General features: G+C 42.5%; 1 protein-coding gene across 1 annotated transcript in view; it reads right to left on the bottom strand.

Annotated features, from left to right (window-relative positions):
• Positions 1–290: 290 nt before the first annotated feature.
• The window catches only part of C3H2orf73 (chromosome 3 C2orf73 homolog), a 66,485-nt gene continuing 47,118 nt past the window's right edge, over positions 291–19,657 (bottom strand). The window contains exon 5 of the mRNA XM_066372386.1: positions 291–425. Coding sequence (XP_066228483.1) covers positions 420–425 — 6 coding nt within the window. The 3' untranslated portion in view covers positions 291–419. The remainder of the gene's footprint in view (positions 426–19,657) is intronic.

Genomic DNA, 19,657 nt, shown 5'->3' on the forward strand with positions numbered 1-19,657 from the left:
TTCTGCAAATGTAGACAGCATGAAGAATTCTCTAAGCATGAATGAATCTCTTTATAAGTCCTAGCCACTACCACCCTAAAGTTCAGATGCAGACAAGTAAAAAAGGGGCATTTGTATGAGAAAAAAAATATTTCAGGATAACAGAGTGTTTCTTGATTATTTGTGAACTTTCATGCCATTCCCCCTCTTAACATATTACCACTTATTCATTCACTTAGTCATGTAGTCACAGACATTAATTAGATAACAACTGTATGCAAGAGATGTTGCTGGGTGCCATGTGAGATGCAGGGATCACAGGAGGGAGCAGAGCAGAGTGGCTAAGAGCTCGAGTTTGCCAATCTGAACACATGTCCGCTTTACTTCTTCTGGGCTATGTGATCTTGAGCAAGTCACTTAATCTCTCTCAGCCTCAGATTTCACATCTGAAAAAGCAGAAAAATGGCCCTGGCCGGTTGGCTCAGCGGTAGAGCGTCGGCCTGGCGTGTGGGGGACCCAGGTTTGATTCCCGGCCAGGGCACATAGGAGAAGTGCCCATTTGCTTCTCCACCCCCCCCTCCTTCCTCTCTGTCTCTCTCTTTCTTTCCCGCAGCCAAGGCTCCATTGGAGCAAAGATGGCCCAGGCGCTGGGGATGGCTACTTGGCCACTGCCCCAGGCGCTAGAGTGGCTCTGGTCGCGGCAGAGCGACGCCCCGGAGGGGCAGAGCATCGCCCCCTGGTGTGCAGAACATCGCCCCTGGTGGGCGTGCCGGGTGGATCCTGGTCGGGTGCATGCAGGAGTCTGACTATCTCTCCCCATTTCCAGCTTCAGAAAAATAAAAAATAAATAAATAAATAAAATAAAAATTAAAAAAAGCGCAGAAAAATAATAGAATCAACTTTATAGGGTTATTGTGAGAATTATTTGAGATATTCTGGCAAAGGCCAAGAATATTCTAATTATTCATTTGATGTTTACTTAAAAAAAGCAACTTGAAGACTAGAATGAAAAAAAAAGACATGTATGCAAATGATTATATCTTATGTGGTAAAGTACAATAAATGCTATGAGACATAGAAAGGAGGGTACAGTTAAAGAGTCATGCCAGCTACTATAGTAAACATGCCCTAAGCCTGTGGTTTAACACAATGGGGATGGTTTCCTAGGGGGCACTTGGACATCCACATGACACAGGGATCCTGGCTCATTCCATCTTCTTATGGCCTTTGAGAGCTTCAGAATCATTCACTTCAAGATACATAAAAAAAAGAGTATGTGTGAAATAGCACTTGGGGTATTTTATAACTAGGTTTATATATTAGTTATCTATTGTTGTGTAACAAACTGCCCAAATTTAGAAGCATAAAACAACTCAGTTTCTGTGGTTCAGGAATTCTAGTGCAGCTTAGCTGGGTGGTTCTAGCTTTGGGTCTCTCATGAGACTGCCATCAAGAGTTGGCTGGGCTGCAGGATTTGAAGACTTGAATGAGATCAAAGCATCCTCTTCTAAGACAGCTCATTCACATGGCTTTTGGCAGAAGGTCTCACTCCTTTGCTGGCTGTCGGCAGGAGGCCTCAGATTCTTGCCACGTGGACCTCTCCATTGGGCTGTTTGAGTGTTCTTACAGTATGGCCGCTGGCTCCCCCCACAGCCGGGGCCCCAAGAGAGGAAGAGCAAGGAGGAAGCTCTAATGCCCGTTATGATTTAGTCTCAGAAGTCACATGCTGCCTCTCCTGTTATGTTTGCTCATTAGAAGAGAATCACTATGTCCAACCCACACTCGGGGGGAGAGGAATTAAGCTCCAATTCTTGAAAGGAGGATTATCAAAGAATTTGAGGACCAAATACATATTGAACACACAGCTCCTGAAATCCTTGGAATTTCCTAGGTGATAAGAGCAGATAAAGGTGAAAGGAGTATCTTTGGTTATTTGTAAGAAACTCCTGTCAACCACACATGGCTTGATTTTAATGAGGTGACTTTTGGAAAGACCCTAAGGATCTGTGGGAGTTGGTTGCCACAGGAATCAACCATGTGATTAGAGGGTTGGAACTTTCAAGCCCTGCTCTTTGCAACCTCCGGCATGGGGGGAGGGACTAGAGGTTGAGTTAATCAGTAATCATGCCTCCATGATGAAGCCTCCATAAAAGTCTGTATGGTATGGGGTCCAGCGAGCTTCCTGGTTGGTGCTCACATCCATGAACCAGGAGGGTGGTGCACATGGGGACAAAAACTCCTGTGCTTGGGACCTTTTGGGACTTTGTGTTGTGTATCTCTTCATCAGGCTGTTTATATCCTTTATAATATAATAAGCTGGAAAATGTAAGTAAGTGTCTGTCTACGTTCCATGAGCAATTCTAGCAAATTATTGAGCCCAAGGAGGAAGTCATGAGAACTCTGATTTATAACCAGTCAGCCAGAAGTGTAGGTGACAACCGGGGAGGTGCCACTGGCACCCGAAGTGAGGGGGCAGTCCTGTGGAACAGAGCCCTTAACTTGTGGGAGCTGAATGCTATTCAGAACTGGACCCCACTGCAGGATGCCCAGCTGGTGATGGAGATTGGGGGGTGTGGGGGGGAAAACCACATATCTGTCACAGAAGCGAACAGAGAAGTAGAGGAAAACAAGTTTTCCTTTTACAGGTTCTAATTCCTTCGTTGCTCCTCGCTAGCTGTGCACCTTTGGGCAATTTATTTAGCCTCTCTCAGTTTTAATTTTTTCATCTGTACAATGGGAATAGTAATATCCCTTTCCATGCATGTTAGGAGGATTTGAAAGAGCATGCATAAAATACTCAGGGCAAGCCCTGGCTGGTTGGCTCAGCAGCAGAGCATCGGCCCGGCATGTAGAAATCCTGGGTTTGATTCCCAGTCAGGGCACAGAGGAGAAGTGCCCATTGCTTCTCCACCCTTACTCCTTTTCTTCCTCTCTATCTCTCTCTTCCCCTCCTGAAGTCAAGGCTCCATTGGAGCAAAAAGTTGGCCCAGGCTCTGAGGACAGCTCCATGCCCTCTGCCTCAGGTGCTAGAATGGCTCTGACTGCAGCAGAGCAACGCCCCAGATGGGCAGAGCATCGCCCTCTGGTGGGCATGCCAGGTGGATCCGGCCGGGCACATACGGGAGTCTGTCTGACTGCCTCCCTGCTTCTAACTTCGGAAAAATTAAAAAAATTAAAAAAAAATACTTAGGGCAGTAAATAGTGACTCTGGTCAATGGAGCCTTTTTAAATGAACAAACAGGCCTACAGAGTTTTTAAAAACTTGCTCAAAATTACAGAAGGCAGCTAGTTAGGAATTGGACTGGAATATCACACATGAACCAGCATGAACAAAGGCCTAGAGGTCAGGAATATCACCTGGGTCCGGAGCCGAGGTGGCAGAGGGTTGGGGCAACACCAGCCCAAGAGAGCAGGAGAGGAGCTTGAGCTTGATGAAGTAAAGAGGACGTTAAAGTCTAGGGCAGGGAGATGTTTTATGCAAACAGGTTCTGAAATTCAATTGCAAGTAGATGAATGATACATTTAATACAATAGACTTTGAATCAGGGCTAGGAATACAGTCATTCAGCCACCGAGCTCAGTGGAGAAAGATCTACTTAAACAGCTCCCTGAAGCTTTTCATCATTCTCAACCTGTAGTCAGGGAAACAAGGAGACTAAAAAAGACATCACCAAAGAAACCCTGTTATGACAATATCTAAAAAGGAAAGAAAGAAACGAGCTACGCTGTCTGTGCCCACGTTCCCATGGCAGGGTGTCTATATGGGTGATCACCCCATACGGCATGGGGCCAACCATGTGTGTCAGGGCAGGTGCGAGGACCCATACCTACTGTACATAACACTGTAGTTGGAAGAGAGGGTAAGCACATAATGCCCCTATACTAACCTGCAGTGGATGAGAATTTCCAGGAGTTTTTTTTTTTTTTTTTTTTTTAATTAAAATTATTCTGAAGCTGGAAACGGGGAGAGACAGTCAGACAGACTCCCGCATGCGCCCAACCGGGATCCACCCGGCAGGCCCACCAGGGGCGACGCTCTGCCCACCAGGGGGCGATGCTCTGCCCCTCCGGGGCGTTGCTCTGCCGTGACCAGAGCCACTCTAGCGCCTGAGGCAGAGGCCAAGGAGCCATCCCCAGCGCCCGGGCCATCTTTGCTCCAATGGAGCCTTGGCTGCGGGAGGGGAAGAGAGAGACAGAGAGGAAGGAGGGGGGGCGGTGGAGAAGCAAATGGGCGCTTCTCCTATGTGCCCTGGCCAGGAATCGAACCCGGGTCCCCCGCATGCCAGGCCGACGCTCTACCACTGAGCCAACAGGCCAGGGCCCAGGAGCTTTTTTTTTTCCTTCTGAAAACTCCCAAATTTATCCTGAAGCCCAAACTTCTTTTTTGAGCTCCACACCTAAATATGACCTGCTTAGCAGACACTGGAGATCTCAAACTTCACATTCAAATCCAAAATCAAGAGTAAGTACATATTCCTTCTTAAACTATTTTAATCTAATCTTCAGCATCTTAGTAGTAAATGACACCACATCTATCCAGGCATTCAGTCCAAAAACCTGGACATCATTTTTCTTCCTCCTTCTGCTGTTTTAATACACCAGATAGAAGCAACAGTCTTTTTATAACCTAATCTCAGAAGTAACATATCATCACTTCTGCAGTGTTCTTTTCATTAGAAATAAGACATTAAATCCTGACCACACTCAAGGAAAGGGGATTCCATACTTGGGGCAGTTTTAGAGGCTGCCTACAGTTTAAGGCAGGCTTGACGAGATTACTCTCTTCCTCCTGCGGTGCTCCCACTTTGCCAAGAGCGTCTTCTTACATTGTCCCATGGCCTAGTGAAAGCAGCCTGTCAATGTTTCTTTCAGATTCTAGCGCTCGGTTTAGGACCTAGCAATGACCTGATGATCTGAATTGTATTGTACGTCTCTAAGCTATGGCCAGAGTGTATCAACAATGCTGAGGATTGAAACTAAGCTGAGTTGCTTTTTGAGACTTAAGTTCTCATGGCAAGTAAGAGTAGCATCTCAGGGGTCGTTTTGGATCAATATAGAAAGTATTAGCTGGAACCAGGGTCTCAAATGCATGCAAATGGAAGATGGTCTGGGTTGTAGTGGGGTAGGCAGTGTATTGTCACGGAAAGAACTGAGGACATGACTCAGGCAGATTTGCTTTGAAAGCCAGCCTTAGTTCTAACTCATTGTGGGGCCTTTGGCAATTTTTCTCATTAATATGCTAATGTCTGAGACTTGCCACTGAAAGAAAATAATAAAATCTACCTTTAGTGGTGTTGTGAGACTAAACACAAGTACCTGGCATATGGGAGGCACACTATGCATTTATTTCTCTTTCCTCTCTTCTAAGTGAGAGTCTCAAATAGAGTACATAAGAGTCACTGGGAGATGCAGGCCTGGCCTCACCCCCAAGAATCTCTGCTCCAGTAGCTTATAAATGAGGCCCAGGAATCTGCATATTTAATTAGGGCCACTAATGATCCGATGAGGTGATCACACAACCACTCATTGGTAAACACTGTCCTAGAAGAGATAGGAACTAGAGAAGAAATAGAAATCAAAGGGAAAGGTCTTAAGTGAATACCAGCAGTCCTTTCCTGGCTATTCGCTTTTCTGAGTGGACGAGGAGGGGTTGTTAGGAACAGCCAGATCACGTCCAGAGATGTCAGTCCCAGTGGCCTGACACCAATAAGCCCCATTTACAGCAAAAGCCTCGTTTTTAATTCGAATCAATGTAATTTCTTTGTGAAAGGCCAAATGAGGACACTGAGGGCCACAGAAATTGTACTTTGCCCAAATCCATAGTTGTTCATTCATTTGTTGGTTCTTTGGTTCATTTATTCATTCATGAATTGAATTGCCTGTTACATGAAGTTACAACAGAGTACAGTACATTTTCTGCACTCAAAAACAAATGTTAAATATGACTATTTGAATCTCTACAAAGTACAACAATACAGAATGAGAGGAGAGGACAACCAAGCCATATTGATAACAAGTTCAGTAGCTGTAGGAATTCAGGAGCTGCGAATCCATAAAGGTTTACTGGAGCCTTCGGGAAACTGGGCTGAGATTTCAAAAGGGGCTTTACTTTGAACAGAGAGAGCAAAGGAAGGGCATTCAGCTTTCCTCCTTCTTTGAATACTTTTTTATTTACTGTTTTGTGAATTGTTACATATCCTCCAGTCTGTTTTTAGACATGTTGCTAAGTTTTCTTGCTGTTCAAACCAGTACCTTGTACTTTATTGTTAATCGTAATATGCTCTATTTCCTGGAAAAGCTGGCCGCTTCTGTATTTCTTCTTTTCCAGACTTTTTTTTTTTTTTTTTGTAATTTCACCAGTGTGTTTTCCCTAATATATTTTAAAACAAATTTCTGATATTCTTAAAAAAATCCATTAACCTGTGCAAAGCATGTGATTTGACTAAGCAATTAGGGAAGAATTCAAATTGCTGCAATACATAGTTTTTACCTATTTACAACTTGACAAACTCCTTTCAAGCTCACCTTGGGTTAAGCTGGTGCAGCAGCAAAGCTGTCTGAGGCTGAGATTTTTTCCCAGGAAGGAGCAGTGCTCCAATCTTGAGGGCTCGGAGGAGTATTATCATCACAAAACCAGGATAGTTCTATGTCTAGCAGCTTCTGCCCCACAATAGCAACTCTAATTGGCAGGATCAAACTACAGACTGTTGCTAGGCAGCAGACGATAAAGTCAGTGTTTCTCCCAGTCTGGTTACCAAATCAGGTAAAAAAAGAAAAGGAGTGAGGGGTTCAGCCTTCCGAGTCCTGCAGGCCTCTCTAAAGAGCTCCAGTGAATTACCGGGGGCTCTGCCGGGACGTTTTTTTGGGGGAAAAGGTGGTGATATGTGTTAAGCTCTCATTATGCACCCAGTGTTTTATGTCAATCTTTCAACCTCACACCTGCTCTGAGCTTAAGTACAGTGTGTCCGTAAAGTCATGGTGCACTTTTGACCACAGGAAAGCAACAAAAGATGATAGAAATGTGAAATCTGCACCAAATAAAAGGAAAACCCTCCCAGTTTCTGTAGGATGATGTGGCAGCATGTGTGCATGTGCAGATGATGTAACACTGTGTATACAGTGGAGCAGCCCACGGCCATGCCAGTCGAGATGTGGACGGTACAGAGGAAAGTTCAGTGTGTTCTGTGGCTCACTAAATTCAAAGCTGTGACCAAAGTGCAACATGAATATCGGCGCATGTATAACGAAGCGCCACCACATAGGAATAACATTACTCGGTGGGATAAGCAGTTGAAGGAAACCGGCAGTTTGGTGGAGAAACCCCGTTCTGGTAGGCCATCAGTTAGTGACGAGTCTGTAGAGGCTATACGGGATAGCTACCTGAGGAGCCCTAAAAAATCTGTGTGTGAGCCCACATCGAACTGCACTGAATAGGTATGAAACTGGGAGAGTTTTCCTTTTATTTGGTGCAGATTTCACATTTCTATCATCTTTTGTTGCTTTCCTGTGACCGGTCAAAAGCGCACCATGACTTTACAGACACACTGTATATTCTCGAACTGTTTTGTCTCTTTCTTTTTACAACAATCTCACAGGTAATATTATTATGTAATCTGTAATAGAAAACATTAAATTAAGACGCAAAGGTTAATTAAATTGCACATTGACACACAGCAGTCAGTGATCTATTTGGTTTTAATATTGAGACCTTTCCTTGTCTACTGCCCTGTCCAGCACCAAAGCCCAAGGAGGTATGAACCGACAAATGCATCAACACAGACACCTCCTGTCTCTATACAGACATATTTATTGTCCAAAACATAGGGAGATCTGGGTTTCCGTTAAGGAAATAATGACTGAGATTTTTCCAGGAAAAAGACTATCCATAATATCTTGCAGTGTGGTAAGTGTGAGGGGAGTGCTGGACCCAGCTTGTATTGGTTTACAAGAGCTAGTTGTTAAATTTTCAGGAATTTTGTGAACCTGTTTTTAAACCCAGCTATTATTAGAAATTAAATTATATAAATCTATGATTAAATAAATTATATTAAAAAGAAATGTCATACATACAACTCATCACTTCCTAGTTATTTTATTGCACTTTAATATTACCTCTGCTCTTGTGGTAGGAAGTACTATATAATGGAATACTATTGTGTATGTCTTTCACCAACTGGCAGTCAGTGACATTGTTTTGGTATTTTGAAATTGCCATGGGAGTCATAGCTATACTACAGAAATCAGTAAACATTACAAACTGGGGCATAGTTTCTCCAGGAGAGCTGGGTTTTAAACTTTTACCAAGAAACTACTGGGCAGTATCTATGCAGATGTTGTGATGAGTGTGCCCTATGTAAGGAAATACACAGTCCACAGGACTAATGAATATCTTCTGTATCCACTCAACAGAGACTTGTCCAGGAGAATAGAAATCAGAAAAACAGAAAGTATGTTGGAACATTAGTAAGGTGAGTAGGAAAGATGTCTTACATCAGAAAAACAATCTGTCATTCACAAAACTGTGGTGCACAGACTCTTGTGTGGGCTTCCCAGTGATACTGGAAGGTAGCATCTTTGCCCTCAGGGAGGACCAAGTCTAATTTCTTATGGTTACAGTGCCCAGCTGACAGAAGCCTTGAAGAGTGGCTAATGTTTACTTTTTCTAGACTGCTGTGCTTCCGGGTCCTCCGTGCTAGTGGTCACACAGTGTTAGCCCTGGCTGGTGAGCTGTGTGAACATATTCATAGCAGGTCATGCATTGGGTGTAGTATCTGGCTGGCTTTCTTTAACTCATTCTGTATGACCCCTGCACAGGCTCTTCCAGCCCATTGCCCCAGTGACTAACTGCTGAGTTATTCGCATGACAGTCACCAAAGGTTTGATTTACCTCCATTGGGAATATGATATGTGGAAATGAGTAAGACAAAGTAGTTGGGAAAAGGGTCAGGAACAAAACTCAAAGTCGTGTATCTCTATTCCAAGGCCAAGAGAAGAGCCCAGAGTGAACTTGAGATTTGAGAGTAAATACCATCCCTTAGGAATCTTCAAAGCGTAGTGAGTTGCTAAGGGAGTTCTACTTATTTATACCTCGTAACATTATAGTAAAGTACCTGTTTCTCCCCTCATTCTTACCAACATTTAATATGAACAATCTTAAATTTTGGCCCATCTCAGGTAAAAACTTGTATCTTGTTCTTACTTTGCAGTTATTTGACACTGTTTGCTTCTTTTTTTGTATTTATTCTTTGAATTGCCTGTTCATGCCCTTTGCTCATTTTCCAATTGAGTCAAGTTTATTTAACTGATTTGTATGAGGTCTTTAAGTAGAGTTTTAAAAAATATCTGAGGTCTTTAAGTAGAGTTTTAAAAAATATCTTTATATATTAGAGCTATTACTATTTCATTATGCACTACAAGTATTTTTCTCTTCTGTTTATCTTTTAACTTCATTAAAGTTATATATTTTGGCCATGTTAATATTTTACATTCTTTTATAGATAAGTCAAATCTGTTCCTTCATGGCTTCTGTGATGGGAGGTCTTCTTTTGGATATTTTAAATGCTGATAAGGTAATTGGAAAGCCTTAAGGAGGGAAAAAAGCCTTGAACATTTGACTGATCAATGTCATAAAAAGATAGCCAGCACTTACTTAATACCTCACTAGATTTTCAATTATGTATGGAAGCAAAACAGAAGATATTTTTTCCAATAAGATTAATAAATGTTTTTTACGGATGAAGGACGAAGATGCAGAGTAGAATGCCGCACAGAGCCCTCTGTGGGCCGCAAAGGTGCGCTGCAAAGGTGGCCGCTAAGGTGCGCCGTGGGGTGTAGGGAGGCGGAGAGTGAGAGACAGGGCACGGGAGGTTGACTTGGCCTGTGTATTTCATTTGCTGTGGCGCCAAAATTTCGGCTTAATCTGTCTGTGCCTGCCATGTGAAAAGAATTGGAAGACACTTAGAAATCTGTCAAGTGCTCTGTGTTGGAAAAGTAACCACTACTTTCTAGTGAAGGCTTACCCCCGCTTTCTCTTTCTACACACGTTTTGGAAAATGTTTATTATAACATTTCTCTAAAGTGGTCAAAGTGTGATCTGGTTGATGTTAAAGTTCTTTAAATGGAAACAAACTATGCTGTTGCTTGAAATATCTTTTAATAGAATGAGACAAAAGAAAAAAAGACTCCCTTTTTTTTTAATCATTTTAGGATTCCATTTATTAGTGCAAAAAAAAAAAAGAAGAAGAAGAAGCTCAGATAAAACTGTAAAACCAGTTACAACGGAGAGTACTGAGTATAAGAAAGAAAGGGGCATTGCAGGAGGCATGTTGCACAGTAAGATGCAGGTTAAGATGATTGGAAAGGAGTCAAGAAACAATACTTCTGTTTCAGATGTTTATACACCATTGTCGAGGCAGTGGGCAATAAGGAGAGTGAACTTGCTATATAACACCTAGAAATAATATATGACCTCATGAGCATTCCTGAGACTTGCTGTGGAGAGCTCAGAACAGACTATGGGAATGAAGGAATAGACTTTGTCCAAGAAAAAGAAACTATTATGAAGATAACCCTGTAAGTATAAATTCAGAAACTCAGAACAGTGCTATGCTGGAGAACATCTGGATACAGACGAGAATAGAGAGAGCCAGAAACAGCACAGAGGTGGGCAACACGCTCACCTACCTAACTTACTGGGTGACTTCAATTGTTTGACTACTGCTCTGAATTTCCTTCAGCCCAAGACATAGGCATAAGTCATAGATGCCACCTAAATGTTTGATGGAGAGGTGACCTGTTGGGGGCTGTATTTTAAGAAGACAAATTATATTAGGGTGAATGAAGATTATTCTGTGAATTAGGGCAGCAGCAGTGGAAATCTGGGAAGCATTGAACATATATAAATATATTGCATGCCCAGCAGGTTACACAGTAGGCCCTGCAGACGCAAAGTGTGAGACAAACAACAAAAGTGACACACAAACTGGGAAACAATGGAATGTACAGGAAGGAACAGTTTGTTCTGATTGGGGCTGGTGGGAGGGGAGCTACAGAGAATGCTATCTGAGCGAGGCCTTGGAAAAATGAAAAAATGTTACCGACCTGGGGAAGGTACAAGGGCACAGGCAGTCCAGGCAGAGAATGTGCGTGGCCTGTTCTTGAAGGAGGGAGGATCTCAGATGTGCGCCCAGGGCATAGGGCCGGAGGCATGGCTGGCAGCAGAGAAGCTGCCTGACTGTGAAGGTCTTGTAAGTCCTTCTGGCAGCAGTGGGGAGCCTGCAGAGGGATTTCAGCAAGGCTGGGACAGATCAGACTTAGATGAGTCTGCAAAGCCAATTCCAGCAACAGTGCAGAGAATGCACGAGGTGTGAGAAGCTCAAGAGAGACAGGTCAGTTAGGAGACCATTTCCTAGAGATGAGTGGAGTGTTAAGTTCCTGCACTAGTAACACAGAGGCCGTGGAAATAGGAAATAGGAAACAGATGGAAGAAATAAAACTTGGTGACTAATTGAGATGGAACATGCAAGTTTCTGACCCATTGGGTGACCTATGATATCATTAACTGAAAGGCAGAAATATAGGAGGGGGCATGTAGGAGGCAGGGATTAGTTTGGCTTCGGACATAATGATGTTTCAGCTATCTATTGCAGCACAATAAATGGCCCCAAATTTAGTGCCAAACAATAACCATTTTATTATGCAGTGAGTGGGACTCATTGCTGCTCCCCAGTCGGGGGTCTCCCCTGGAAAGACTGAATATGATTCAAATGGCTGGGACTGGTAGAGCTGGGGTGGCAGGAGCCACTTCCAAGGTGACTTATCTACTCCCATATCGGGCACCTGGTGAAGAGGGTCGGGCTCGGCCAGGACAGTGGGTTGGAGGCCTCCATGCAGCCTCCCTTGCACAGCAGCCTCGGAGAGGTCAAACTTCTCCCAGTGAGCAATGGTCTTTTACGACCTCACCTTGCAAGTCTGATGTCATCACTCCAACCTTAGTTGAGTGGTCTAATCTGTCACAAGCTCAGACTCTTCTGTCACTAGAAGGGTGAAAAAGTTTCAGGCCATGCTTTAAAGCCACCACAATGAGTCAAAGGGAATAAAAACAGGAGGACAAATGTGAGACACTAACAGACTCCACAGACCTGAGCAACTGATCAAATATTAGGTTAAGAAGGAAGGAAGCTTCAAAAATGAATATGCACCTTAATATCTCCCACATTAGAATAGTATCACCAGGATAAGAGGGCAGAGTTGGAGTCAGGCAACCTGGTTGGAGTACCAGCTCCATTCCACTTGGATAGTTTTACCATAGGCAAGTTACTTACTATCCCAGTGCCGCATTTTCCTTACCTGTTTCCCATTTTAATGGGTATAACAACAGTGACCTACTTTAAGGGGTTGGTGGGGATTCTAGTTAAGACTTGAGGTTCACAGAATGGGACCAGGCACACAGCACTCTCAGTCCATGCTAGCGGTTGTTCTTGTTTACAAAGCATTCCGCACGTATTATCTCACTTATTCCTCGCTAACGCCATCTGATGTGGCTGTCCATATTATTAACATTTGACAGATGAAGGAACATGACCCTGGAAGGGTAAGTAACACTCTCAAGGTCACACAGCTGGAAAGTGACAGAGCTGGAACTCGGAGGCCCCCTTTCCTGCTGCCCGAGGCCTGGCTCTTCCCACGTCCGCGCAGCTGCTCCCAGGCAGGAGCACGCTCAGGCCCACTCCTGCGCCCACCCATGCTGTGGGATTAGCTGCCTGGCAAAGCTACTGTGTTTCTGGCACTGATGTCATCCTCCCGGGAGATGCCACCATGGCTGCATCGGCCCTCACTCACCACTGGCATGTCTGAAATTTACTAGAAGCATGAAGCGGACAACTGCGATGGCAGGTGTGATTCCTGTGGGCACCCGGCTTCCCTGCTTGAAGTCTCCAGACTGTTGCATTTGCTCTGAGATGGGGTTGGTGTGGTGTGGGGTTAGCCCTTTACCCAAAGTCAACCAGAACCCAGGACTGGACACATCAATGTATTGGGATCAAGCACCAGAACAGATGCCAGGCCCAGATGTTCCTGTCCTCTTTCCTGGCTGGAGGGAGAGGCCCCGATGGCTGTGGGGGGAGCGCTGAATAAAGACAGGCCTGCCTTTTGCCTAAGACTCCAACACAAGCCAGCGCCCTGGTGAGGGCTGTCAGACCCCACTGGTGGTTCCCACAGGGCCAGGCCTCTCACTCCAATCTCAACCCACCCCATCTTCCTATTTGGGGGACTTGAAATCAAACAAGGAGATATTCTGAACAGTGACAAGTTTTCTCTTTCTACTGGAACAGCCTAAAGTGTGGACATATTTGTGAGGAAATGAATATATCAACCCTTGAAACTGCCTGAGAAGGAACAACAATGACCTCTGCTTTTTGTTAAAGGTCACCCACTAGGCCCTGAGGAATTTTTCCTGAATTACAAAGGAGAAACAGATCAAATGCCTGTCATAACACACTTTAGAAAACAAGGAGTGACCAGAAGTTCCCATTCATCTAAGGAATCTTTGAAAATCCTGCCTTGGGTGGAGTGACATTTGGTAACAATAAAAACAGTTCACTTGGCGGGTGGCCCTGGGCACGGCTGAAGCTACAGGGGTAGACTGTCCCCTCCAGGGATTGTGTCTCCCCTCTCAGGGCTCTCAGGAAGTTCCCAAGAATGTCAGGAACCCTGTCTGGCCTTGGTGGGTCCCAGCCCACCTGCCGACCCGGCTTCCTCTCCTCCCACATCACAAGGGAAGGGACCTCCGAAACAGAACTTTCTTCTTCTAAAGACCAGTGGGGCTTTTTTTTCACCTTTTCCCACAGTTTAAGCTGAGCAGGGTCAGCGTAGGAAGAGGCACCAGGCAGAACTAGTCACAGATGTGCCTGTTTCCAACAAGTTAGATTCCTGCCCAATTCTGATTCTGAGGGGTGGATCCCTGGGTGGCAAAGCCAAGAAACATCAGTTCTGCAGCAACGGGTCTGAGTCCACAGACCTGCTACTCTTTATGTTTTTTGAAGCACTAAAACAAGAACTAGTATTTGTAAGGTGCTTTCAAAGGAATATGCAAAATGCTTTTTATAATTAAAACCTCTCAGTTTGCACACCATTCTTGTAGAGATGGTAGGAAATTTTACCTCCTTTTTTTTCTTCCTCATCTGAAAATGTAATTTTGACTTTTTTTTGGATAGCTAGAAGCACTGGAATATAATATAGGCCTAAAGTGGATAGAATTACTGTTTCTGGACTATGTAAATTTACAGGCAATAATGGTAGAAGCAAGATGAAGAAAGGAACATTCCTCTGGACCATTTTGTGGTGGGACGCCCTTCATTGTTATCACTGAATTCTTTGAACAACTAACAACTTTGGTGTGTGTATGGCCAGTATCCACGACCACTATCACAGCAGCCTCCTGGCCCATACAGGTTCGCATTGGATTCGGACAGTCGGTAAAGAAACAACGGAGCCAAAAACTGATGGGCCAACATCTTTAATCCTAGCTTGCACCCGGCGGGCAAGTAAAAACACACACTGGGCTCCAAAACCCACTCACATTCAGCGCTCACAAAGCTACTGACTTAATCCGAGTTCTCCTAGAATCAAAGGTTTCTAGCTCACCAGACTTATTCACCTCTGTTCCCCATCTCCTTCCTTCTCCCTGCACAAACTCTGCACTAACTGGCTTCTCACTCAACACTCCGCCATCTTGGCTGCTTCTCCTGGCCTCTTCCATGTGGCCTTTCTCTGCTCTCTGCTCTGCTCTCTCCTCTAATGATAATCTCAGGAACCAAGAGCAAGCTCTCGTTCTGCCCCCATTTTATAGTGTAGATTCAAAACCTTTAATCCAATATACAAAATAGGGAAGTCTCTAATACAGTCACTTCTCTGAGGCATGATTGGATTGTACCACCCCACATCAAAAAGGGTAGGAAAGGCTTAATCCCAAAACCAAGCCCCAGGCTACAACGATCCTGCCTGCCCACAGCCTGCCCCCAACACACATTAATATCACCTGGGCGACGGCCTCCACGTGGGCAGTGCCATCTTTAACAAAGTGAGCATAATACATTTTATCTGCCCAACAGTGTGATTGGCATGATGAGACATATCAGCATGACATTGGTTTACAAGCTACCCTGTGGCCTAGGAAGGACAATTTATACACACATTATAACATATTTTATATATACTGTATGTAAATATAAATCTAATAAAATATACAAAATTCAAAATATGTAACAAAATAAATACATTCAGTAATATTATTTTTCCTCCTTTCACTGTAACCAAGGAATTGGCCTAGTTAAACAACATTTTTATTTGCTTTATTAAAATTTTCATAGGATCATGACTTCAAAGATGAGATAATTAAACCCCACATCTGTCTGTTGCTTTATAAATTTTAAAGCACTTTCAGGCCTGACCTGTGGTGGCGCAGTGGATAAAGCATCGACTGGAACACTGAGGTCCCCGGTTCAAAACCATGCCCTTGTCTGGTCAAGGCACATTGGGAGTTGATGCTTCCTGCTCCTCCTCCCCTCCACTCTCTCTTCTCTCTAAAATGAATAATAAAAAATCCACCTTCAAATCAATTTTCTTTTCCAATTTGATTCTTAAGATCACCTGTGACATAGGCGGGACTGATTATAATTATTCTCACTTCATGGGTTAGAAAACTGATGTTTACATAGATGAGATACCCTGCCTTGGGGATAGAAATCAGATTTTTTAGTACTGGGGTCCTCAGGTTACCACAGTCTTGACATACAACGTTTTGAGTTTACAATGCTTACTCCCATAAAAACCTTTAAAAATTGAGGCATGAGTGTTTCAGCTTACACCATTAGTGTTGTACTTACGTACTACATGGGCAAACTAGTTTGGTTGCCTGCAGCGGAAGAATACACAGCAATGTGGCATAGGACTAAGGGATTGGTGTCCTCTAGTATGCTTACCTATGCCATTGGGCTGTTAAAAGCACAAGTGTTCCGTTTGTGTTAGGCTAGGGTGTGTTTTACTTACACCAAAATTCAAGTTACATCACTATCATAGGAACGGAACTGTGTGGTAATCAGAGAACCCCCTGTATTTGGTTCACAGTTTGGTCTAAGCTACCTTCCCAGAGATTTTTAGGATTTTTTTAACCTCCTGAGAGGGAATTACTGTTAGATGATATGAGTCAAAATGTCTATCAAGTCTAGGATCATTTCACTTCAGATGGACAGACAGATACACACATATACATACTAACCACATGAATTCTTGAAAGTTTTGTCTATGTTGGTTTTATTTTATTTTTTTGGTAAGCTCAGAACTTAAGTGCTTATTATGAGAGGAATACTGTTGTATGACCTGGTGTGATGGTTGAAGAGTCTTGTGGCCAGGTCCGCTTCCTGTGCATAAAGTATGCAGCACAGAGGTGAATAAGGAACATTAGAGTGATTGAACAGCTCCTGGGGAAGCTAGGGCTTGGTTTTCAGAGGATTCGAAATTTCCAAGAAGGTTGGAAGAACAGTTGAGCTAGACTTAGTTGAGCCACCCTACTGGAGTGGAGTTGGAATCAGTATTCCCAGATAAAGCATGGGCAGGTCAGAGGAGGGTGAACCTGGTTAGGGAAACACCCCCAAGCTCTCATGTGCTCTCCTGACCAGGTTCTACATGTAGGAGACAAAAAAAAAGTGGGTGTTAGGAGGTGTAACCCACTGCAGAGGGAAAGCCTCTCACTGTGGGGCCCCTTCCCCGTCGGGAGGTCAATATGTGTCAGGAGGTTGGTGTGAAGAAACAAAGACTTTCTTAGAGAATGCATACTTGAGGCCTAAGTTCTGACTCTGACAGCAGTGGTATTTTATTTGTTATGCCCTATGTTTGAAATGTTTCTGAACCACAGTATCTTGAGAAGGGGCCTGGATTCCATAGTTTTTTATAGATTTAAGCACCGCCTATTGTCTTTTTTTTAATAAACGATTTTGTTGAGATGATTCATATGCAATAAAAATTCACTATTAAAGTGTAGAATTCAGTGGTTTTTAGTACAAAGTTGTGCATTCATCACCATCAGTTGCAGAACATTTTCATCACCTCAGAAAGAAACCTGTGCCCATTAGCAGCTGTTCCCCGTCTCCTGCCTCCAGGTCCCCACAACCACTAATCTATTTTTTGTCTCTATGAATTTGACTGTTTTGGACATTTCCCATCAATGGAATTATACAGCTTCTGGCCTTTTACATCTGTCTTCTTTCACTTAGTATAATATTTTCAATGTTTGTCCATGTTGTAGCATGCATCCTTAGTTCATTCCTTTTTATGCCTTTTGTTCATTCATTCATAAATTGATGGACATTTGGGTTGTTTCTACTTTCTGCCCATTATAAATACTGGTGCTATGAACATTTGTGTACAAGTTTTTGTTCGGACATATATTTTCCATTTTCTTGGATACATACCCGTTAGTGAGATCACTGGGTCCTAGGTAATTCTGTGGTTAACTTTACTTTTTGAAGAACTGCAAAAATGGTTTTAAAGTGGCTGCACCATTTTATAATCCTACCAGCAATGAATGAGAGTTCCAATTTCTCCATGTCCTCAATAACACTCTTGTCCTCTTTTTGATTTTGCCACCCTAGGGGTTGCGAAGTGGTATTTCATTGTGGGTATGATTTGCATTTTCCTAATAACCCATGATGTTGGGAATCTTTTTGTACGTCTATTGGCCATTTGTATAGCTTCCTTAAAAAAATGTTTATTCAAATCCTTTGCCCATTTTTTAATTGCATATTTTTAATGGTGTATAATTCTTTCATTTTTAATTAAACTTATTGGGTAACATTGGTTAATAATGCTATATAAATTTCAGGTATACAGTTGTACAATACATTAGCTGGATATTGTATTGTGTGCTCACTACCCAAGTCTAGTCCTCTTCTGTCATCATGTATTTGATCCCCTTTACCCTTTTCATTTTCCCCCCACTCCCTTCTCCTCTGGTGACTACTGTACTAATGTCTATGTCTGTGAGTTTGTTTGTTGCTTTCTGTTTTATGTCCCATAGATGAATGAAGTCATATGGCTCTTGTCCTTTTCTTTCTGACTTATTTCACTTAACATGATACTCCTAAGGTCCATCCATGTTGTTGCGAATGGCAATATTACATTATGTTTTATGGCTGGATAGTTTTCTGTTGTATATATGTGCCACCTCTTCTTTATCCAACCATCCAGTGAAGGACACTTAGGTTGTTTCTATGTCTTGGCTATTGTGAATAATGCTGCAATAAGCATATTTTACAAAGAAGTGCTTTCAAATTTTTTGGGTAGATGCCCAGAAGTGGGATTGCTGGGTCAATAGTAACTCTGCTTAATTTCTGAGGAACCTTCATACTGTCTTCCATAGTGGCTGTACCAGCTTCTATTCCCACCAGCAATAAAAGAGGGTTCCTTTTTCTCCACAGCCTCTCCAACTTATTATTTCTTGTCTTATTGATAATAACAAATCTAACAGGTAAGAAGTGGTATCTCACTGTGGTTTTGATTTGCATTTTCCTTATGGCTAGTGAAGTTGAGCATTTTTTTTCATTTATCTGTTGGTCATCGATATGTCTTCTTGGGAAATGTGCCTGTTCAGGTCCTTTGAATTGGGCATTTTTTATTGTTCATTTTATGATATGTTTATATGTTTTGAATACAAATCTCTTACATGTTTACAAATATTTCCTCCATGGGGTTGACTCTTCACTTTTTTTACAATGTTCTCTGAAGCACAAGTTTTTAATTATGATGAAGTTCAACTTATCTATGTTTTCTTTTGTTTCTTGTGTTTTAGTTGTCACATATTAGAAATCATTATCTAATCCAAGTTGATTAAGATTTATACTTATGTATTATAGTTTTCACTCTTACATTTAGGCCCATTTTGAATTAATTTTTGTAAGCTGTAAAGAAGAGGTCCAAATCTATTCTTTCACGTGTGGTTACCCAGTTGTCTAGCACCATTGATGAAAGGACCATTCTTTCCCCATTGAATTGTCTTGGAACCCTTGTTGAAAATCAATTGACCATAGCTGTATGAGTTTACTTCTGTAATCTTAATTCTATTTCATTGCTCTATATATTTATTCTTACAATAGTATAAAATATACTGCTTTGATTTACTATAGCTTTGTGGTACATTTTAAAATTGGGAACTGTGAGCCCTCCAACTTTGTTTTACTTTTTCAAGATTTTTTGGCTATTCTGAGCTCCTTGCATCTCCATATTAATTTTAGGATCAGCTTTCATTTCGGCAAAATGGCACCTGGGATTTCGATAGGTGTTGTGTTGATTCTATCGATATAAATCACTTTGGGGAGTGTTGCCATTTTAATATTAACTGCTCTAATCCACAAACATATAATGGCTTTGCATTAGTTTAGATAATAAGTTTCTTTTAATAATATGTTATAGTTTTCAGTGTAAAATTATTGTACTTTTAAAAAAGTTATTCCTAAGTATTTTATTCTTTTTGGGGATTGAAGTGGGAATAGTACTAGTTGAAATACCACAAACTCACTCTTCTCCCAGAGATTCAGCAATTATTGAATAAATGCTCTTTCAAGTGCAGTAAGCCTTTGGCTAATTTCCAAATTATTAAAACAGTTGGTTTTGACAATTTTTGCCA

The sequence above is a fragment of the Saccopteryx leptura genome, chromosome 3 (genome assembly GCF_036850995.1).
Source record: "Saccopteryx leptura isolate mSacLep1 chromosome 3, mSacLep1_pri_phased_curated, whole genome shotgun sequence".
In the NCBI taxonomy this organism is placed as follows: domain Eukaryota; kingdom Metazoa; phylum Chordata; class Mammalia; order Chiroptera; family Emballonuridae; genus Saccopteryx; species Saccopteryx leptura.